This window comes from Pipra filicauda, unplaced genomic scaffold, assembly GCF_003945595.2.
Source record: "Pipra filicauda isolate LSUMZ 115617 unplaced genomic scaffold, ASM394559v2 scaffold346_size766342_pilon, whole genome shotgun sequence".
Classification (NCBI taxonomy): Eukaryota; Metazoa; Chordata; class Aves; order Passeriformes; family Pipridae; genus Pipra; species Pipra filicauda.
This window is the reverse complement of record NW_024104472.1, coordinates 331013-354961: the sequence shown is the minus strand read 5'-3', so window position 1 is coordinate 354961 and position 23949 is coordinate 331013. Positions and strand designations below refer to the sequence as shown.

General features: G+C 39.1%; 1 protein-coding gene across 1 annotated transcript; it reads left to right on the top strand.

Moving 5' to 3' along the window:
- Positions 1-388: 388 nt before the first annotated feature.
- On the top strand, positions 389-23318 carry MPHOSPH8 (M-phase phosphoprotein 8). Its single transcript, XM_027719236.2, has 13 exons — positions 389-697; positions 4357-4512; positions 5419-6261; positions 9126-9222; positions 9694-9819; positions 9906-9994; positions 11145-11285; positions 12094-12180; positions 14100-14254; positions 18116-18270; positions 19297-19424; positions 20097-20180; positions 21022-23318. The coding sequence occupies exons 1-13, from the start codon at positions 437-439 to the stop codon at positions 21061-21063; spliced, it is 2364 nt and encodes a 787-aa protein (XP_027575037.1). The 5' UTR covers positions 389-436; the 3' UTR covers positions 21064-23318.
- The last annotated feature ends 631 nt before the right edge of the window (positions 23319-23949 follow it).

Below are 23949 nucleotides of genomic sequence, written 5' to 3'. Positions count from 1 at the left end.
ATGGTTTTAAACTAAAGAGGAGAGATTTAAATTAGACATTAGGAAGAAATTCTTTGCTGTGAAGGTGGTGAGGCACTGGAACAGGCTGCCCAGGAAAGCTGTGGATGCCCCACTCCTGGAAGTATTCAAGGCCAGGATGGAGCTCTGAGCAACCCGGTGTACCGGAAGTTCTCCCCTGTCCCACAGCAGGAGCCGTTGGAACTGCAAGATCCCTCAGGTCCCGTCCAGCCCCGCCCCTCAGGCTCTCCCGTTCCCGTCCCGCCCGTCTGCCGCAGCGCAGGGGGCGCGAGGGCCTCTGGGCGCGGGGCCCCGCCCCCGTGCGTCACGGGCTGTCGGCGCGACGATTGGCTGCGACGGCCGAGGCCCCGCCCTCCCCCAGCGCGGCCGGGGATGTCGCAGCTGCTCTGCGTCGTTGTCGCTTGAAACGCGGCCCAAAATGGCGGCGGCGGCGGCGGCGGGCGGGAGCGGAGCCCAGGCGGCGGCCAGGATGGAGAGGGCGGACGGAGAGGAGGAGACGGCAGCGGCCGCGGCGGCCGAGGATGAGGAGGACGGGGAGGAAGACGGCAGCGGGGTGGGCAAAGCGGCGGGTGCCGGCGGGAAGTCTGGCGGCGGAGCGAGCGAAGAGGAGGAGGAGGAGGACGTCGAGGACGAGGACGTGTTCGAGGTGGAGAAGATCCTTGACGTGAAGACCGAGGGGGTGAGTGCGCGGATCTCTGACACTGGGCGGAAACCACGCGAAAGAAGTAACCCGTTACAATTGTAATCTAAAACTCGTTGTGCACAGCTTTTGCAAAGAAGCTCTTTGCCCCTTACTCCAGATTCAGTCTCCTCAGCCAAAGCTGTACCTTTACTATTTTTGTTTTTTATTTTTGTTTCCATTGTTAAATTGCTCTTGGCTTTTACGGCTGAACTGCAGTAGTGTTTTGATGTGAATGTTTGAGAGCAGACATGGACAAGATTGAATACAAAGGAGAATTTAGAGATGGTTTCAAGATAGGTTCAGTGAGATCTTGTTCACTGGGTTACAAAACGCGTGAAGACCTCCTAAAATAAGAGAGACTTCTATCAATTAAAATAACTGGTTGTAGTATCTTTGCATTGTTTAAACAGAAATACCAGACCTTCATTTCTTTCTTTGAAAGCAACCTAGACTGGTTGAAGTTCTTAAAAAATTTCCTAACCCTCAAATAGAAAAAATAATTAATATACAGGGGTTTTTTTAAGATTTTGTGTCTGAAAAATTTTTATTTTAACTAATTTATTATTTTTATTTTAGGGTTCAGTGAGGTACACGATGCTATAAAATTCTGCCTATTTTGTCTAAAACATCAGAGTTTTGAAACCCTTAGATTGGAGGATCTTCAGATCAGTAATTTCTGAGATGTTTGTGGTGTTATTATGAGTTATGTGATGTACCTTGGCTGAAATATGTTGATGGTTTAAGAATGTTATGCTTCTGGGGTAATACAATATTTATAGCTTTACCTGTATGAAGTGTTGGTCAGCATAAGTCAGGCTTGAAAATAAGAGGATTCGTTTTTTTCTTTTCCTTTGCCCCCCTCCCAGCGATGGAACCTAAAATCTGTAGGTTTAGGTGGTGGTGAGGCATATGATTCCACAGACTTTTAAAGAATACCAGAATACATCAAGTGCCATCTCTTGAAGATGTCTTTGGCATTTGCTGGTGAAAGGGTGTCTTGCTTCCATGGTTTTCCAAGTGGAAGTTTCCGAGCTGGTTCAGTGCAACAAGGTTCACTCAGCCTGTGTTGATTGTGGTTTTGTGGTATGAGCTCCAAATGCATCAGGTCCTCTCTCCATTGCCCTGCAATGGGTCCTGTGTTACTGTGCGTCAGAAGTACAGGACAAGGCAGTAACTCATGCCCGTTCTAACTTCCAAAATGGCTGGGAAAAGCTGTGTGTTACCCTTCGGTGGAGTATGTATTACATAACCTGCTTTAGAGTAGTGGTTCCCAGCTTGCAGATTCCCAAGTCTGACATGAAGTCCAAGCAGGTAGACTGGGTTGGCCATTGTCCAGTGCAGCATCAGTGTGTTCCTGTGTCACAGTGACAGGAGCTCCATACAGAGCACTGTATGGAGATACACTTTTCAGGCACAGTCCTGGTTTTGCTGAACCTTGTAGTAGTGGTAGGATGAGAGACTGCACTCCTGGGTTGGGATTGGGCTGGGGAGTCAGACCTGTGGATAAATAAAACATTAACATGTCCTACTTAAGAGAACAAGCAATGAAAGTTTGAAAATGTATTTTCTTAGTATATCTAGAAAGCTCTTCATACTGCACCACAGTTACACTAAAACAACAGGCTCCAGAGCAAATTGTGATATTCTCCAGTGGAAATGGGTAACCTTAACTCTGCTGTTTAATGGCATGGTGGTACCCCTTTCCATAGGAGTTGGTTCTAGCCCATCACTAGTTCACATAGAAGCTACAGCAGTATAGAAATGCTTGAAAGTGTTCTATTATTTCTAAGTGAAATAGAGGGAAAAATAACAATATTGAGTAAAATAATGTTGATAGGCGAGTGTAAGGCTGCCTATGTATCTTTAGTGTGATAATTAATATCCTGTCTTCATTTAAGCTGCATTTTTGTATCACTCTCCATGTATGGAATGCAGAGTCATTCAGCAGCCAAACAGTGTTATGTTTCTATTAGACTTCATTTTATCCAGCTTTCTCAATTAATTGAAAAGGAACTTCTACCTCATTTTGTACCTGAGTTGCAAGGGTGTAACAGTAACTCTGCAGCTAACAGAAGTCCTGCATCTGAGATGAATAACCCTGTGCCCCAGGGCTAGAGGTGAGAGTCCAGCTGGCTAAGAAGAAGATTTGAAGGAAAGGAGCTGGGAGTACCAACAGACAAGTAAGCTGAACGTGAGTCAGCAGTTCTTGCAGCAGAGAAGGCCAGCAGCATCCGAGAATGTAGCCAGAAGATTGAGGGAGATGGTGCTTCCTCTCTAATCAAAGCACCTGGTTTACTGTGTCAAGTTCTGAGCACCCCAGGACAGAAGAGACATGGGCATGCTGGAGAGGAGGATTATGAAAACAGTTAGGGAGCTAAAAGCTGGGTTTGCTTTGCCGTAAGAAGAGAAGAATCAAGGGAGATCGTGAGATCCTTGTCAGAGGCACAGAGTGAAAGGATGAGAGAGACGGTGGACACAAGCTGGAATATGGGGAAACCTGAATAGATACACTGACTGGGCAGATTTCTGAGCAGCCTGATCTAGTTAGTCCTGCTTTGAGAGGGCATTTTGCTAAATTTTAAGTATTTAACTAATGTGTCTGAATATAGGCTATTTATTTATATGTCTGTGAAACAAAATACAGAAGATTGGAAGTAGAGCTGATTGGTGAAGTTTAATGACTTGTATATACGCTTGGTCAAAGGTTACTGATGCTCAGGCAAAAAATGTATGGGTATATGGATATACATTTAACAGTAAGTGCCAAATGGCAGTTCTTTTGAGTCTTTTTTTTACAGACTTGGTTAGCAGTGTAAGGTCTTTCAGAGCATTATCACTCCATGTTTGAAAGAAAGCAATACTGCTGTTTTGCCTCTCCAAAGGCACTTTTTTCAGTACATTTGCTAATAAATTTATTTTTAACGGTAAAATACGTTCTAATCTAGGAGAAAAAAGTACAGAGAGACTAAAAGGTGCAATTTTATTCCTCAGTGAAGTTAAATACTGTTGAAACAATTGGTCTCGGCTTTTTGTATGTAATCTTTTACCAAAATCTTTGTAATTAGCTCCTCTGAGATGCACACACTCAGATTTTTGTCTATGTGTAATTTGATCTTATTGGTGGTTTGCTCTTTTTCCGAATTGTTGGTGTTTCAGTTTATAAAAAATGGAATTGATTACAAGTATAAATTATGAGTTCCAATATAGAACTAAGTGAATGGTGTTAATTCATTAGAAATCTTATTGTTTTATATCAAGTTCTTCAGCAGAAGAGCAATTCAAGCTTGAAATATAAATAGAATACATATTAAAACTTTAAAAAGAATAGTTTCATAAGTGTCAGACAGTCCATTTTGATAAAATGGCCAGGAATTTGTGATGTACATTATAGCTATGGTTCTAAACAAATGTTAGATATTACAAGTATTTTGGATAAAACTGCTCCAACTACAGAAACACTTTACAGACTTCTTAGTTCAGTATGTGGTGCAGGTGGAAATAATTCTGGGAATTCTTATCTCAGCATTGGGTTGAACTCCCATCACATGGCTTTCCATATACACAAAATGATATATCCACAAAGGTCCCCAAGAATTAAGTAGCTGATGCAATACTATGCTGTATTTGTATTAAATGTTGTGGTTTTTTTCTTACAGGGTAAAGTTCTCTATAAAGTACGGTGGAAAGGTTATACCTCTGATGATGATACTTGGGAACCAGAGGTTCATTTGGAAGACTGCAAAGAAGTGCTGCTTGAATTCAGAAAAAAATTTGTGGACAATAAGCCTAAACCTGTTAAAAAAGACATACAGGTGTGTTTCACCTTTCAGTATCTTACACTGAAGATGTATTCACTGTCTAGGCTCTGCTAATGGGAGGACGGAAAAGGGAAAACATTTGAAATGTGGAATTAACAAGACTTAAGGATTCTCTTTCATCTGAAACGATTTTGTTTCTTGTGAAACTTAATGTTATTGCTGTTCTCTGGTAGGGATTTTTCTTAACTGACAAGTTTGCTTGTAGACTCTGAATCCATCCAAACTTTATTTCCGTTTTTAATGGGACTATATAAAGGATGTATGGCCATTCTAGTTTGTTATTGACAATGTGAATAACCCCTTTTCCCTACCCACAAGGATATTGTCTTGTCAGTGAAGCTGAGCGCACTGCTCCCGTCACCCTCTTGCTTTCTGTAGCAGATAGATGAATTTTTACATGTTATCATTTAAGTTTGGTAAGAAAGGAATACAGAAAAATTAGTTGCAAGAAAACAGTATATGGCTTTTTCTTTTCTCATTTTTAACTGCTCAGTCGGTTTGAAAAAGAAGCGTAAGGATCATTTTTGAAAAATGATACCCTGCTTCTGGGAAACTTAGAGGTAAATTTTACAGGATCATATTAAATATTTTTTGGTGTAAAATGGGTCAGATTTAGTTCTCTTCTGGAATCTGGTTATTGGATGTATAATTGATTGTACTTGACTTGTTCATGTGTTCATTCTTATCCAAGCAGTTAGTAATGTAACTTGGTCAAGTAAGCTAGAATTGTATTTATGAACTTTGCAATTTGGCAATGAGGAATGATCGTGGCAGTGACCAAAAGATTAAAGTGCTTAAAAATTTACTTTTCCCAAACATGACCGCTACCAGTTTTGTAGACTTTGCACCAAAATGATAGTTTATTGGGAAAAGAAATATTTTTTTTTCTTTACCTTTTAGAAACTGTCTCTAAACGATGATATATTTGAAGCAGAATCTGACAGTGACTGGCAAAGTGAAACAAAAGATGATGTTTCACCAAAGAAGAAAAAGAAGAAGTCAAAAGATGTAGAGGATAGAAGTCCAGATGACCTGAAGAAGAAAAAGTCAAAGTCAGCAAAACTCAAAGATAAACCCAGAACAGAATGTGAAAATTCCTCAGATGCTTTGGTTTTTGATTCAAAACCAAAAAAAAGGACTTTAGAAACCAAGGAGGACTCAAAGGACCTAAAGAAGCAAAGGAAAGAAGATACTAAAGAAACCAAGAAAAAAAAAGGTGAAGTTAAAGATTTAAAAATAAAAGCTAAAGAAGATTATAAAGAAAATAAAAGATCACCGAGGGAAAAACATGGAGATGTTCAGTTTGACTCAGAATCAGGTACTCTAGGTGATACATTTTCTCAAGGAACTGATAATGAAAACTCAGACTTAAATTTTGAAAATAAAGATGAGAAGCAAAAGGTGATAAGCAGGGAAGAGAGATTGGAACAAGAAAGTGATGAAAAAGATGCCATTGCTGATAGGCAGCTTGATGGATCAGCAAGTAATGAAGATGATAGTATTGATGTTAAGGTTAAAACAAAAAAGAAAAAAAATCAGAAAGAAGACTCTAGAGAGGAAGGTGGAAAAGTGGAAATTCAGGATACTTATTTGGAGAAAAAAAGCATGCACAAAAAACAAACAAGTCAAGAAAAAGTACCGGGCGAGTTGGAAAAAGTGTCACCTGCTCCTTCACCAGTGCAGAAGGGTGTGAAATTAAGTGCTGATGAAAGGGTGTGCAAGACCATTGATTCACCTGGGGAGGTAAGCAATATTAAGGTATTAGGGTGGGTGTTGAGGATAAAATCAATCAACTTTGAGGTACAAATACCTCAAACAGTGACTGTTCAGGATGGCAAAGACAGAAGTACAAATTGGAAAGGTATTGAGCTGCATGAAACTAAAGAAATGCCCACTGCATAATGCATGAGAGACCAAAGAATTTCTGGATTCGGAATGCTATTAAAGGGGAATGCTTTAGGAAAGAAGGGTGTATTTAAATAGGAAGGGATAACTTTCTCCTGTTTGTTATGCATTCTTAGAATGAAATCTACTGTTCTTCCAAAGCATGCTGTTGTTTTTAGCTTTGTTCCTGCCCACCTTCAACAGTTGCCTCAGTTTCACTTTTTTCTGCTTGTGTAGTAAAAGATACAGTCTTGAGCAACAGTCCATTCAGCACCGCTCAAAGTGCACCTTTGAGCTGAAACACACATTTGATCTCTCTCAGACACCAGCCATTTCATTACACCTTATGCAGTAGGTACCTAGCTGAGAACTGGAGTGCTGAAATCGCTTCTAAAACCAAGACTTCAGATAATTGTGCAGCAGTCTTGTGTCAGAATTCCTGGAGTGCTTGTAGAAAATGCTTAGTTTCATGACACAGTTTCATAAGAATTAGAAATGCTTTACCTGTTGTAAGAAATGAGGTAAGCAAATACCATACTATTTTTTTTCCTTATTTAATACAGGGAATATAACTCCTTACAGCTGCTTCAGACTGTTCTAATACAGTTTGCAGTTCATAAAACATTGGCAGCTCAGAGAAAACTTGTTCTGATTTAAGAGGATTGCAGCCAAAACTTCTTGATACTTAATGGATTATATCCCTCTTCTGAGGCCACGATTCTGTGGTGGGAAGTTTCTTCTGTGGGTTCAACAGCAGTCCTCTGCTTATGATTGTGTGTATGGAGTAGGCCACCTTTAACATAAGTAAGTTCATTTGGGGATAGAGAATTCCATGGCATAATCTCAGAGTAGAGCTACACAGAAGAGTGTTTTTGCAGGGTCTTAGTGGTGAAAGCTCTTGAAAACAAACAAGTACTATGAGGTATAGCCCAGTTTCAGAAGGTAATTTTATTACCTGAAATGGTATGGCCCTTTATTACCCAAGTATTTTACTCATTGTTCAAGGCTATAGCATTTGTATCAGAGAAGATAATCAGATCAATCTTTGGAATTCTGTTCTGTTCTATTTACCAGTAGTATAAAAATCCCGTCACCCTGAACATAACAGCAGATGAAAGTGGGTTTACTTATGGCTCTTCAGCCAGCACTCTCAGTGGGTTGTCTGTATGCTTTTCTCGTGGTCACGCTCCACGGAAGGTCATGCTCCAAGGTACCAAGGAAACAGGGAAGGCATTCTGCTCTTTGCCTTTTTTGAGTTTAGGAAGCTTAAACACTGTTTTCTGTAACTGGTTAGTTACTCTCTGGGGCAGCTGTGGACTTATATGGGTAGGTTTGGTGGAGTGTTCTGGAGGTTTTTTTGTTCACTACATTGTTGGCCCAAGCAGATTATTCTTTTCAAATAAAAGCATCGTGTATGTTTCAGCTACCTGCCTTTTCTTGTGTAACTCTGCTTGTAGAACCACCATCATGTCAATTTATAGCACAGTATTCTCTGTTTAGAATCAGTTTGCATGCTGAACCCTTCTTTTAATTTGATTTACCTCCAAAAATAAATGTGTATGTTGTGCATCTGATCGTTTATTAGAAATTTAGACTACAATTCAGGATTACTGATTTTACCAGCCCCACTGTAGTGAATATCCAGTAGTCCCTTTAGTAAGTTACAGGTTTCCTCCTAAATACTTAGCATTTGCCAGGATTAGCAGCTCTCTGTGTTACTAGTTAATCATGTGAGGGATCAGAAGCTGAGGTTTGGTGGAGGAAAGGGAGGTGGCAAGAAAGACAATTAAATGTCTCAGCTCTGCTAATACATTATGATACATGAAACTAATGTATTTTGATTAAGGTTTTTTCCTATGTCAGAGAAATGGTAGCATTTAATGATGAATACAGTCCGTAGTTCTTGTGTGGACTTCTTTTGGGACAGTTTTTCAGAAAGCCAGTGTTATTCCAGGTTAGGGTTGGAGGCCGATACAAAGCCATGCCAAGGAGCCTTGTCCTGCCTACTCTGCAGTTGAATTTTCTGTCTGAATGGAGAGAGATGATTACAGGAGGAGAAAGGCAAACTTTAGTAGAGGCGCTTGAACCCTATTTTGGCAAATTTGATTATGTATCTACAATAATTTTTTTCTGTGATATTAGGTATTGCTAAGCTTGAACTTCTGTGTGGATGAGTTTGAGTGGATTTTTCTGAGTGTCGTTTTCACAAATTACTGTTGCTATAACATTCTGTATGTGTAAATTGGAAAATTTAGCACCTTTTGTGTCCAGATTTCAAGTTTTTTCAGTTGAGGTTCAAGTCGGTTTTGTCAGAACTGCTTTGGATTTGGTGATACAAAATTGTTAAATAGTTTGAAATAATTACATTTTATTCAGGTTCGGTATTTGAAACAAATGAAAAGTTCATCATTTTGAATTTCCTTCAAAATGCTGTTTTTGCCATACCTGCACCTCATGCCATAGAGCAACCTTGCACGGCTGTGTAAAAATATTAATTGAAGTTGTTTTGTGCTGGATATAACACCTCTTCTCTTAGGGAGGAAGCCTTCACAGACTTAATTCCTCACTCACCTATTTAATTATTTTCTTAGGAATGTCCACAAGTCTGTTGCATACAGGTTTCAGTAGTATTAATTGTAAATATATTTTATTGTTGGAGTGGTGAAAGTTTATTTTCCATTTTTTTTCTACCACTGAAATTTGATATCTGTTCTCAATATCAGGAGAAAGAAGTAAAGAAAATGGAAAGTAAAGAAAAATCTCAAAGAAAAGAGTCTGAAAAAGAAGAAAAAAGCAGAAAAGAACAGAAGAGCCTAAAAAGTAAGTGCTTTAAAAGAGAGAAGGTAACAACACTTCAGGACATTCTCCTTTTACTTCTATGAGGGTGGATATTGTATAGTTTTGTAACACACACACCAGAAACAAGGAATTCTGCTTTTATTTTATGAAGCAAAAGTCTTTTCACCAGAACTGAATTATTTGATACACACAGAAAAATGTCTAGATTGTATTTGTATTCTTAATAGTATAATGGAACATAAGTGTTACTGCTCTTGATCTCAGAAAAACTAGATTACTTTATTCAGGATAAATTCCTTCACTACTCTGGTGAGGATGAACTGAGGAAAACTAGGTAACTCTACCTTTGATAATCATGATTGAATGGAAAAGCAGTAATAGCAGGTTAAGCTGCTGATCATTGAAGCAATGGCAAGCAATGGTTTGGAAATTTACAAGTTATGTTACTTATTTTACTTTTTTTTTTCATCCATAAAATCAAATACATGATAGATGGCAAGCAACAAGTCCTGAGTTTGGGTATGGACATGCAGTTAGAATGGCTGACACTAGAAGAATTCCAGAAGCATCTTGATGGAGAAGATGAGAATCACGTATTAACGGAACCAATATCAAGCAGTGAGTATTTGCTGGGAGAAAGGAGTGTTTCTTAGCTGACATTTCAAAGGGAAATATCCTATAAGTGCATTGAATTTATTTTCTAGCTCTCCTGAGGGATGCTGTTAAAAGTGGAGATTACATGACAGTGAAAATGGCACTTTCTTCAAATGAAGAATATAATCTGGATCAGGAGGTAATTTTTCAGCAAAAGAAGTATTGGAGCGGGAGGGAAGAGTACAAATTTTGATTTGTTTGAAAAGCTTTCCCCTTTGGTGTTGTATCTCACCTTGATAAAAGCACAAGCTGACAAAAGGCAGTACAGACTTAGAGGCTTCAGTATTTGTTATCCATGTCTTCCAAAGAAAAAAATCAAGTTTGATAGAACTGTCACAATAACTGGATTTGCGGCCTATTTGCCCACTGCGTTTAACTGAATATTAAATGTGAAACTTTGCATGCTATAAGGAATGATAACCATTAGGTCAAGTGGCTAAAATATGTAAAACATTATATGTGGAGGAAAAAAAAATTCTAAAAAAAACCCCCCAAAAACCTGAAAGTTCTGTCTGGCACACTGGGACCACTTCACTCCATAATTAATTTTCTTCCAGTTTGCCATCGCATCATCTGTGTTCTTACTGGATTTTCTTTTCAAGGATCTATTTTCCTGTGAAATAGTACTGCAGTTCCATTTTTTAGTATTAAAATCTCTGATACCAGTATTTTCACTGATGATCTCGTGTAGTTGTATTGTGTAGCGTTTTGAGAACTCTGCATTATGCTAAGGCTTCTGTAGTATAGTAGAAAAGATGCCAAATGAACTACTGAGGCAAGCATGTGTTCTTTGAATTGCGGTGTCTGGTGGAAAATGCAGGAAGGAGTGTGGAGGCTGGCCACTCACAGAAGTGTCTTTATACTTATACTCTAGTAAAATCAAGAAACTCTGTAGTGGTAGCAACTGATTTGAGCCATAGTGGTTTTTTTTTCCAGTGGCTGCTGATTTTTATTCCCCACTGTCTTGCTGTCATGCCCACCCTCAAATACCTTACTGCCTGACTTCCTGGTTTGTTCCGGTTTTCCTCCTTCTTGTTCTGGTCCCCAGAACGTTACAAATTTTGCAGATGATGGAGATCAGACTGAGACCTCTGGACCAGAGAAGTGAGAGGTGATAGTTTGTCAGTGTCTGGCAGCCATGCATGTGTGAATTCTTCCGCCAGGGAGTGAAATCTTTGGGAAACCTGTTGGCACGCTTGCAGTTCTTGTCTTGCAGCTTTGGTTTTTCTTGAAGTATTTGATTTTTTTTTTTATTATTTTTTTTTTAATGGCAATGATTCTTGTTACAGGACTCAAATGGAATGACCCTAGTAATGCTTGCTGCTGCTGGTGGGCATGATGACCTTCTGCGGATCCTAATCAGGAAAGGAGCTAAAGTTAATGGCAGACAGAAAAATGGAACAACAGCATTGATACATGCAGTTGAAAAGGTTGGCCTGGTTGTTGTCATATTTGTGGTTCTTGGCTCTTTTACTTATGTTTAAAGGTGGGACACAATTTATTTCCTTTTGATGATGCCTAGAACTAGTTAGCAAGATACAGCGGGGTGACCTTAAATGCATGATTTCAACAGCTGTGGTTACTGTAGTGTAAATAAGTTCTGATCACAAACCCTACCCTGAGTAGAGAATATCATAGGAGGAAAAGTGGAGGCAAAGGATCTCTTTGAACTTTAGTCTGTCATGGGAGTTGAAGTCCTTGTGTTAGAATTGCTTGTTATGTTCTCTGGCTACACAGGATCCAAACTGGGAAGTCTTAAAGAGAAGATCTCTGATTAAGTAGGGTTTACTGTTTAAAAGTTGGGCAATGGACACAGTGGCAAGGTCTTCTCAAACTAAGACCAGCTAAACTAGTAAAATCATAGTAAGTTAAAGGTTCACAGGTGTTCTCCTCTGTTCAGGTTGGTTTGTGTGCTTTCCCACGTACAGTATATAGAAGGCCAGAAGGAAGCTTGATTCCAGTTTGGTGACTAATGCAAACACACTGCTTTCTTCCTATAATGTTCATTATTGCAGGGTTTAGAAAAAAGTAAGAATTGTGAATATTTACAGTTATCCTACTTGCCTGAGTCTAAATTGTTCTTTATTAGCCATGGGAGAGAAAAGTGTTAATTGTGTAATGACTTGTGTTTTGAATTTTAGGGGTGGATTTTAAGTAAATGTCATTTTATACTCTGAAACAAAACCAGAATATTTTTTACTTACTTGTCTTTTGGTTTTGGGTTGGTTTTCTTTTCAGAATTTTTTAACAACAGTAGCTATTCTTCTGGAAGCTGGGGCGTATGTGAACACACGGCAGAGCAGTGGTGAAACTGCCTTAATGAAGGTAAATTCAGTGTTTGTCTTGACACAGTTTAATTGTAAATACTTTTGGCAAACTAATAAAACATAAAAACATATTTGTAGAGTTCAATTAGGGAACATACTACATTTGAAATAACAATACTCCAAGCAGCGTTTCTTTAATCCTTTTTTTTTTTACATGTACTGTAATATCTAAACAATAAATGTAGATGCTGTCAAGCATGCAGTGCTAACTGTGGCTCATCTTCTTCTTCTGTTGTTTGGCTCAAAGAAATGCAGATGTGGTCTTTAAACTGAGATAATCAGATTGTCAGCAGGAAGAGAAAAAGTCCAGAAAGGAAAATCTTTCCCTTGGGTGTTGCTGTGATTGACACTTGTCGTTTCATTGCAAGCCAGGAATAAAATAGCTGGTTTTCAGTCTCCTTCCCACTGCCTGTTCTGCACCTCTTCCCCCGGTCACAAAGGAAATTTTTTTTGTTTTGTTGTAATGGGAAAATTCTAAGACTCTTAAAACAACCTGTTCTCTTAATAATTTTTTCTTTATATCAAATAATTTTACCAAAGTTCCCCTTTGGATAAACTTGCTGTATTTATATGTAGGCTATTTATGCAGTTTGTTTGCAGATGAGTTACAAAAGCTTTTCTGTCCAGACAATGTGGTATTGTTTCTCTTCTACTCTCTGCGAGGCTTAAGAACTGTGGGGATTTCACATTTGCTCTAAAGAAAACAACATCACACTTGTGGTTTCCTCGGCCACTTCAGTCCAAAATCTCTTCTTAATTTGGCTCCCTCCATGAACCTCAGTTTTGACCTTCATTGTTTTTAAAGGTTTTGTTAGGATTTGATGCACAGCTGTACATGCTTTGTAATTGGCAGCCACTTACTGTGGATATTTGTTTTGCTACACAGGGAATAGGATCTTCATTTCCAGTAATTTATGGAACAAGTTTGGCCCTGTGTGGATAAACATATCAATGTGTTTATTACACTCTAATGTTAGGAGTTGGATCATACTTTTTAAGAGGAGGGGAGGAAGTCTTGGCACTTAATTTCTTTCTGTGAGGTGGTGTGGGATTTTTGTGGTTTCTTTGGTTTGAGGGAGGTAAGTGGGTTGGTTTATTAATGGAAGATTATGGATTGAAGGCACAAATAAAAGTTCAGAGTAGAAACAAATTTCAGAAGTTAACTTCTGAAAGGCCTTACAGAGATAGAAAGTTGTATCACTTGTGACTTTCCCTAATTTGTCTGAGTGAAGCGTTTGAAAGCAAGAGACCAAGAGCATGTGTTTGCATTCTTCTAAGTAACACTTTTTTAGATTTCCTTATGCTTTTGTTAAGTCTTTGGTTGACATACCCTGAAATTCTTGGTGTAAATCACAGAGAACAGCCTTGGACACTTAAGCAGTGGATAACAGTGACTGTCTAACATAGCTAAATAATGATCTGGGGCAAATTCTGTTAATTTACTGCACACCCGAAATACCATTTGAACTGAGGTGTCTAGAAACAGGCACTTGGAAATGTTACTTTAGTCATTCTGAATAGTTCTGCAGAAACATATTTATTCAGGTAAACAATTGCAACGAAATTTACAGTTGCTGAACTCCAGCAGATTGCATGTTTACACAGAAGTTTTGGGGCTTGCTTTATCTATTTATTTTTTTTTTCCTAATTATGTCCACTGGTAGTCCTGATCATTGCTGCTTCTGTGGATCAGGTGTGTCATATTGTCTGGATAAAGATAAAATAATTATGGAGTGTGTTCCTGAGTTTCTGGTTCTGTTACCATTCAGAGACCAACTACCTAAACTTGTCTTCTGGATTGTAACTAATTTTGGACTTAATTAATTTCTGTGGTTCTGCTTATCATCACATTATGCTGTGTTCTGACAGGGATTTGTCATTGTTTTCTATCCTTCCACCTTCTCCCTTTCTACACAGGCTTGTAAAAGAGGGAATTCTGATATCGTGCGGCTTATGATTGAAAGCGGAGCAGATTGTAACATTTTGTCAAAGCATCAGAACAATGCGATGCATTATGCTAAACAATGTAATAACATACTGGTGTATGAACAGCTCAGGAGCCATTTGGAAACGTGAGTAAACTACTTTGAAGTTTGTAACACTTAGACATGTCATAGTTTTGGTTGAAGTTACAAGGAAGAGGGGAAAATTTCAGGAAAGAAAACAGATCTGATTTGGGCAGAAAGCTAACTAATAAATCACATGAAATTAAAATTATGTGAACTACCAGAATCAGCATACACTTGCTCAAACACTGAGTAAAAAGATGGAAAGGAGGAAAAGGTAATTACTAGAAGTAAAAGATTCCTTAAACTAGAAATACATCAATCATGGAAACTAAGAAGTGTATAAGCACTGGACAGTTGAATGTAAACTCTTAGTAGGGCATGCCAAATAAAATACCTTGCTAGAAAGCATAGGAAAAAATCAAACAAACACCAAACAAAACCACTGAAAAATCAGTGCAGATAGTTGGGGTGATGCTGGACCTTTCAAAATCAGCTGTGCACTGAGAGTGCCAGGGATAAAGCTTTCATGCCAGTAGATGATGGAAATAAAAATCTTTTGTCATGCAGCAGAATGACTGAAGAGCAGTGCAGCGTATGTGATACGTGAAGTGTTGATGTCGTATGGTCATGTAAAAATAACTGAGCTAAACTGAGACAAAGAGAAGGAGGACGCTCTTTAAATATCAGTTTGGAAGAATACTGGTAGTTACTGTATCAGGGTAGAAAATCAAAACCAACAATCTATAAACTTGGAGAAGACTCAGGCAGGGTCTCAGGACTTCTGCAGCAGGTGAGATTTTGCCATGAATGCATAGTTAGTGCTGGAAGAACACTGTTTCAGTGCAAGATTCTTCTCTTATTTCATAGTGATTTAATCCTAGTGATTCATCGCCATAGTATGAAATAATCTATCAAGTAGTTTGAAGTTCAAGCTCATTCTCTTTTAGTGTTTAGAGAGCCCTGGCTGTTTTCTGGCTCTGATCTCTTGTGTTTCCCTCAGCTGATGTCTTAAATCTATCTGGACAGAAACTGCCTTGTAATGGTCAATGTGTGTGTATCAAAAAACACCTGAAGTGACAGGGCAAATGGGACAGAGTCGGGCTCTTATCAGTAGTGCCCAGTGACTGGACAAGGGGCTGTGGGCACAAACTGAAACACAGGAGGCTTCCTCTGAGCATCAGGAAACACATTTTTACTGTTGAGTGTGATAGAGCACTGTCACAGGCTGCCCAGAGGGGTTATCAGGTCTCCATGCTTGGAAACTTTCAAAAACCATCTAGGCAGGGTCCTGGGCAATTAGCTCTTGGTGGCCCTGATTGACCAGAGACAGTGGACTAGATGACTTCCAGAGGTCCCTTCGAGCCTCAGCCATTCTGTGTTTTTATGATTCTGTAATTTCATAAAGGAGTTCCTAAGATCCCTTGAGCCTTCTCTTCTTCAGGCTGAACAGTCCCAACTTTCTCAGTCTTTACTGTTAGGAGAGATGCTCCAGTCCCTTTATCATCTCTGTGACCTTTTGTTGGTCTCTCTCCAGTACATCTCTCATGTGGTGAGGAACCTGGAACTGGACACAGTACTCAAGGTGTGATCTCCCCGGTGCCGAGTTAGGGGAAAGGATCCCGTCCTGTGACCTGTGGCAATGCTCTGCCTAATGCAGCCCAGGATGCTGTTGGCTGCCTTTGCAGCAAGAGCAGATTGCTGGCTCAAGTTCAGCCTTGTGTCCACCAGGTCATTTATTGCCAGGCTGCTTTCCAGCTGGGTGATTCCCAGCATGTCCTGGTACCTGGGGCAGGACTTTGCACTGCTCCGTGATGAACATAACGAGGTTCCTGTCAGCCCATTTGTCCAACCTGTTGAGGTCTCCTGTGGATGACAGAGATACACCAGAAGGTCCCAGGAGTGCCAGGTCTGTCTCATCTGCAGACATGCTGAGGTGCCCTGCCCCCTCATCCAGGTCATTAATGAAGATTTTAAATGGGACTGGACCCAGTACTGACTTCAGGGGTGCACCAGTAGTGACTGGTTTCCAGCTAGATTTTGTGCTCATGATTTTTACTGAAGTAATGTGTTCTGATCCAGTTTCATACTGGGAGGAAAGCATTGTGAAAGTTTTTAATGCCATGTAAAGGTTGTCTGAGGTATTGTAAATCACTGCATCAAATTTTTGTCCTGAGCAGGTGAACACTATAGGAAATGTTTTCTTCTTGTACGAGGCTAAATGGAAAAAAAGTGCTAAAAGCATAAAAACTAATAATAATTTTTCAAGCATAGAAAGCTTGTTAAAGTGAGCAGGGGCAGCTGAAGTGGATAAATGGAGTATGCTGGTTTTTCCCTAGGGAAGAAAATTGTGATTTGTGAGTTAAGGTTTTGAAGGCAACAGCAAGCATGCAGAGAAGTGATCTGGTACCTGCTGTTCACTTCATTGACACTTTGTCACTCATTCGCTATTTGATGTTTTTTTCAGTTTGTTTCCTATTTAACATCTGCCACCTTCCATTTCATCTAATCTGAATAATGAGTTTTGCAAGACCTTGACTATGTAATTTTGCCAGTGAAGTGACAGTTGAAATTAAATATTGATAATTGCAAAGTGATGTCCATGGGGTGTTACTGTGGTAATGTGAACTATACAAGGAGTAACACAGCTCTTGCCAATTGAGGAAGCTTCTAGACTCATTACCTGAAAATACCAGTTCAGTGGTTTTTGTCAGTCAAAAAGGAGGATAATACAGTAGTAGTGGAGCTGAAAATAAAATTATTGAAAGCTTAAAATCTGAAAACAACAACAGACAATAACCCAAAATCATGAGACAGGTTCTGCAGGCCCTCCTAGTAAATGATTTAGTGATAGCTTTGAAGTGTAGGAATATTTTTGCACAGAAAAACTGAATTACGGATCTCGTTGCAGAATGCTGTGGTCACAAATGCACGAGATTTTAGAATGGCTTACGTAGATCTAAGGAGACGTGATTTGGCTGTAGTCTCTAGTTTTGGATGCCTCTAAATCAGGTTGCTGGAAAATAGGACAGTGTACCAAAAAAAGATGACTGTTTAATACAACTTTGTCAAGCAACTGGAAACTAGGCTACATGCACTTCCAGGCTCGCTTTGGCATGGCAATTCCTGGGGTTTCTTTCCAGGTAAACGCTTAAGTTTTAGTTTCTGCAGGTGATAATCTTGGCTAGCAAGGCAGGAAACTGTGCTCTGAATAATAACTGAATAAAAGCTATAAAGCTACAATAGTCGGGACCTTTGCTGTGCACAAGGATTTAAAACCCATTTCTGACAAACAGCTTTCTGAAGGGGATCACTGAGTAACCTGTGAGCAAGGGTGCCAAATGCTGTTGGTTAATGTGGTTCCTCTGAAGGCTAGGCTGCTCACTGCCCCCACCTCCTCAACCTCCCAAAAAAACAAGAAAGCCTAACTTGGCTATTTTCTTGCTACTTTTTCACTGTGATATTTGTAGAGTTTAACTGGGAACTGCATTTTTCCAGTAGTATTGCCAGTAAAATTATACAAGGACTTGTTTATTTTTACATCGTACTTACAGTCAGGTTGATAAGTCAGCCAGGTTGGTTTCTGTTTAGCCACCAGGTAGAAACTGATGTTTAAGGGATATCTTTCTACATAAAAAGCCTTCAAAATATGTGGCTAGTTGGAATTTTTTTTAATCTGCTGCTATGCATTTGTATTACCATTTTATTTTTGTGGACCTGATAAATGCATTTCACAAACAGATTGCTGATATTTTAGTAACAAAGCATTGGAATCTGGGGTTCGTCTGTGCATAAATGCTAATGATGAAGGAATTCACTCCTGAAAATCAGGAATCTAAAAAGGTGGTCTAGAATCTCTCACTATGTCTATGCCTGGTGAAAGAGTTTACTGTGTGCAGTAGAGACCTCACTTGTTTGGTCTTCCAGGCTCTCAAAAGTAGCAGAAGATACCATCAGGAAGTACTTCGAAGCTCGTCTGGCTTTGCTGGAGCCAGTCTTTCCAATTGCCTGTCATCGTCTCTGTGAAGGGCCAGACTTCTCCACGGATTTTCACTATAGACCCCCACAAAATGTGCCAGAAGGTAGGAGACTTCTTGTTGTGGTGGGGTTTTTGTTTGTTTTAAAAAGGTAAAACAATGCATTCTAAGTATGTCTTAGAGTCTACTATGCAAAATTATTTTTGTACGACATTGCAGTAAATGACATGAAGGATGCTCTGATCATGGAGCATAGGGAGAGCAATTATACTTTGTATCATGGGTAGGGTTTGTGTGTATCTTTTTTTTAAGCTTTTTTTTTTAATTGCCACATACACAGCTTCTTTCTGTTCATGGCTTACATTAGCTAAGTGACAGGCATTATAGGAAAGGAGTGGTTTACCTTCATTCTTTCAGAAATTCAGATACTATACTCTCTTGCTTGGCTTAGCTGAGTCATTTTTATTGAGTATATCAGGGAAATATATACTGATACCGATTTTTCACAAAGTAATACATTAGTGTGACTGTTAGATTCCACTTAAATGAAGACTGAAAGTGGAGTGTCAGCCCAGTTTTCTGGTAGTTCAGAGCTGTAGTGTAAGTCTTCCAGTTTTGGATTATAAGTATCGTATTTTATAGAATTTTTATGTATTAAAATGAGGCATTTGTGGGTATTTAAAGTTGCTGCTTATTGAGTTTTGGTGCAGTTCATAAGGATCTATAATTGACTGGGCTCAGTTCGCTTTGACTAGACCCAAACCGCATTAAATTCCATAACTCTCTGTAGGTAAACCTGAAACCACAGAGGTGAACTGTGCTGAGGACTGCTGTTTCAATTCTGCATTCCTTTCTAGTAGCCACATAAAATCATTTCTGCTGCCAAAAGACCTTAACTTAATGACCAAGTCAGTTGTTTTCTGGATCCACTGGCTCGGGAAATGGGATTTTTGCATGTTGCTTTGAAAATCCATTGGGGTTTTGTATATACTATATAATAGGGTTTTTCTAGTATTTTTTAATATATATACATATATTTGTACCAGACTGTCTAGAAAGGTTCAGTGTAGGCAGTTCTAAATAATAGATCTCATTTCAAATTGGTGTGACTGAATTGCTTTTCCCTTTCAGGGTCTGGACTTCTTCTCTTTGTTTTCCATGCAAATTTCTGTGGTAAAGAAGTCAGTGCTCGGCTTTGTGGACCATGCAGTGTGCAAGCTGTGGTTTTAAATGACAAATTCCAGCTCCCTGTATTTTTGGTAAATCTTTTTGTATAACTGACTGTAAAACTACTTTATAAATTCTTCATGAATCTTCATGGAGCAGCCTGGGAAATCTCAGTGCTGTAATTTGGATTTCAAGTACTGGGATGAAGCATTTTTTTATGGTCACATGTTTTTTTTTTAAATGAAACTTAATTTTCTTTGTATGTGGAGAGGACTACAAACCTTGCTCATACTAGATTCCGTAAAAATTTATGACTTAAAAGGCTGGACAGCCTCCTTCTAGGTTTGAGCAGTGGGTTGGATTAGATGCCCTTGAGAGGTCTCCTCCAACCTCAGCCCATGTGTTCCAGGACTTCAGAACTGCAGGTTTGAGCAGGCTGGTGAGAGTTCTGAATTTAAAGCTGTGTCACTCTCAAATTCACCTAAGTCTCTCGTTCTTTTGACCCAAATAAGTTCTTAAATATTTTTTTAACAACCTACCTCATAGTTCTAATGCTTAATTTCTGAGGTTTTTTTAATCTATTAAATGCACAATTTGAAGTCTTCTTTGTTTTCTCAGTGGTTGCACCAAAGGTTCTTTGCAGTATACACAATGTTCTTTCAAAAAAAATGCATGGTGAAAATGTTGTGTTCTATGAGTCCTCTCACAATGCTCTTTTAGCCATATCCTGCCATTAACTTTGTCCATTTTCTTCTTCCTTTTAGGATAGTCACTTTATTTATTCCTTCAGTCCTACTGTAGGTCCTAACAAGCTTTTCATACGGTTGGCAGACGCTCCTACTGCCAAGGTACAAAATGTTCTCAAAATTAAATGTGCATGTTACTTAGTTGTACAATAATTCTTCCGTAATCTAAATCCTTATAGTTGTATGTTGCAAATGTAAAACTAAGGATTTTCCACTGCCTCCTCATCCCAGTTCCCATCAGTTACAGTTCCACCCTGGGACATTGCCAGAATTCAGGAACATTGCCAAGGGTTAGCTCTCTTGTAATTAAATGTTTTATGCTGCAGTCAGAATAATTCACGCACCAGGATAAACTAATGTTACAGCTAAACATTTTCCCCATCTATATTGTGAATTTAATAATTAAAGGATACATGGAGTGTCCTTTTTTTTTTTTTGCATAGAGATGTTTTTGCTTGTGTGTTGGAAGTATTTACCAGGGTATGCACTCTGCTTTTAAATAGTCTGTACAGTCTGTTGCATTTACAGGTGGCTTGGGCAATACTCCCTACTACATGTTGCAAGATGCATCGTTGGAAGATACATCAGTAAATTTTCCACATTTTCAGATTTGAAAGTTACACTCTTAAATTTTACTGTGCTTTTTGGATTTTCTTTTCTTAAGGGGAAAAAGGTGTATTCAGATGGAAGTATATGTCTCTGTCTAGTTCAGATTTGGGGATGACTTGTTCAGACACCACCTGATGCACTTCTGTTCTACTGGAGTCTATTTACAAGCCATTGTTAGCTCAGCAGGGGTACTATAAACTGATTTTATGAAAGACTTTGTAAATTTTTTTTCTTTCTCAGTCACTAGCAATTGTGATGTTCCTACATTATAAGTGCTTAACACAGTAGTTAGACATGAACAATGCTGAAATGAAACCTTTGTTTGCTTTTGCAGGTAAAGCTGCTAATAGGAGCATACAGAGTGCAGTTGCAGTGACCTCCCAGCTGCGAGCGTGTTGAGTGGACTGACACTTTGATTCTTCTGTTCAGAGACTGACAAAGCAGTTTGGAACTTTTTAGCACCACTCTCTTGAGACTTAGTTCCCAGCTCACTGTTGCTCACTGCAGTCATGTAGGAAAGTGTGTTGGAGAGCAGCTGAATGTGCTGCAGTAGTGGGACAGGGTTGTCAGCTTTTGTACTTTGTACAGATGTAGATGTAAGTATTTGTGCCGATACATATAATTTTGTTTTTCTTTACTTGTGGAGTCCAGACTGCATATTTCAGCTTTTCCACAATGTGGAATGGTGCATATAAGAACTATTTAAGGTAACTACATGAAATGTCTTTTTTAATAGAAAGATCTTTTTCATTTGTAAACTAAAGTTTTCTACTTACCCTAATGTTTCTATGTGAAATGCAGAACTGTCATATTCTTGGAAATTCCACTTTAAAATGACTGCATTAGATTTAACTTCAAATTGCTGAGGGCTGTGTTCTGTTTTAAAACTGTTCCTGCCTCCCAATTAGACAGCAGTTGTGCTTAGAGTGATTCCCTTTGAACTAACACAGTTAACTGCAGGCGTGAACAAAGACATCTGAATAGGCTCAAGTCAGAGTTGCAGTCAGGTTCCTGGTTGTATCAGTGTTTAAAGCTATTTTTGTATTAGAGGAGCAGCTCGTAGTTTTACAGACATCTTAACTTTTGAGGTCTTAGGTGACATCTGGAAAAACAAAACTGTTAAAATAGCAAACCAGAAAATGTGTAACTACTTTCAGTGTGGAGGCAGTGCTTTTTGTAGACAAGAAGATACATAGAGAATTTCACATGTTCTCAGCCTGACAGATGAGAACATGTATTGTCCTTTAATTCAGAAATTCAGTTCCTCAGTGCTAAGAGCTGCTATTTTTTTTAATTATTATTATTTAAATGACCCATTTTATCAGATGACAGCAGTTTTGTAATGGTCTTGTGCTGTAAAATACAAATGTAATACTTCTGCATGGAGTATAGAATATTTTTCTTTGTAAATTAATTAACCAACATCTTGAAAAGTAGGAAAAAAAGAAAAAAAAAGAAACCAAACCAGATCGTGCCTTTGCTGTTCTAGTTGCCATGTGTAGTTTACATGCCACTATGTGCCTATATTATTAGCAAAACTATTGTGCATAAATTCTTAATGTATTTGAGTGCTCATCATCACAATGATGCAGATGTATGAATTATCCTTCAAAGAACTGTGACTCTTTAATATAAGGTTCAATTAACGAGTTTTTAATTTTTGGTTTTGAAAGTTTTAATCTTTCCTATTTAGGAGATGCCAAATGAGTAAGACAAAAAGGACACCTGCAATTTTGTGGAATTTCACATCAAGCTATATAAAACTAGAACAGCAACATGACATAGAAATACTCATTTCTGTTTTGATTTGGAATAGTTGTGTATCTTTTTGCAGACAGTATTGATGAGATGATAACAAGTTTGGGTTCTGTACAGACTTAGTATCTCCACCTCTGTGAAATACATTAGATACCTCACTTCGCCAAGTGTGAACACCTGAAATGCATGAAGAGCTCTGTTTGAGAATCAGGTGTGTCACTACCAGCACTTGGGACTTTGTGTAGCTGTAATTTTAGTCACTGTGCATAGCTCTGGATGATGAATAAGGAAAGGGGACACTCGTGTTCCCTTACGCTGGAGTGAGTTTTCGTGGTCGTGGCTCCCCTCCCTCGGTTACTCTGGCACTCCACATAGAATAGCACAGTGTGTGTGTGCTCCTCTGTTGGGGAAATAGTGGAACCCTTCAAGGCGGGGATAAGAGGTTTTTGAACAAATGTCCACATGATATAGATGCTGTTTAGAAACTGTTGTACAGTGTAACCTAAAAATGTTTAGTAATGCTCCAAGAGTTGATATAGCAAGCAGTTTTTCCAAGGCCGTAGAGTTGGGGGGTTTGCTTTGTCTTTTCTCTTGAGGCACAGGAGAGGAAGGGAGGGAGTTCTACAGAACATGGGAATAAAATTTGGGTTCGGGATGCTTTTAAAGGATGGATATTTTGCAGCTTTCTCTTTTAGTTGGCAATATAAATTCAGAATCGTTACTGAAGATGCATAAAAGGCATATGAAAAGCTGTTTGAAGCATGTTTTTGTCTGTTTTTTTTAATCCAATGGCTAAAAAATGTTTCGGTGGACAAAGGCTGAAGAGAAGGTAGCTACAATAAAAACCAATTTTTTAGGCAATGTGGAGAAATACTTGTAAGTACTTGCTCAGTTTCTTTTTTCTGCATCAGCAGCTGCAGTTCCTATGAATTGCAATGGCAGTAAATGGTTCTGAATGCTCGGGATCATTATCTTCCCCTGCTTCATCACCAGCACTTGTGTTCCTGGCTTCTCTCACAGGTCCTGAGGATTGGTGGGTGATGCAGCTGACTGTATCACAGGTCTTGGGTGCAGAAAGCACAGATTTTTCAAAAACGAGATGGGTTTTGATCAGTCTGAATTTAAGAAAGCTGTTCCAGCATGTGGAGGAGACAGCACAGAATGCAGCTGCCATCCTAGCCAGCTAGGATTGCTCCAAGTGCATGAGGACTGTCCCAAAATGTTCTGCCTGTCTGTACTTGCTCTAATTCTGTTAGTGCCATTTGCCTTCCCTTACAGTATTGGAAAACAGCTGTTGTAACGTCTTTCTCCTTAGGTCAGTCTGTCAGAGTGGTGGCAGCCCAAGAGCACAGGAGCAGTGATGACCCTGCATGTGCATTCCTATAGTGCTGTTTAGTTTTGCTGGAGTCCATAATGAAGTCTTGCCCTTTTCAAGGCAAGAGAACTATAGAGGCCCCATGGCTACTGGTGCAGCCATGGGCATGCACGGGGGAAGATATTTTTC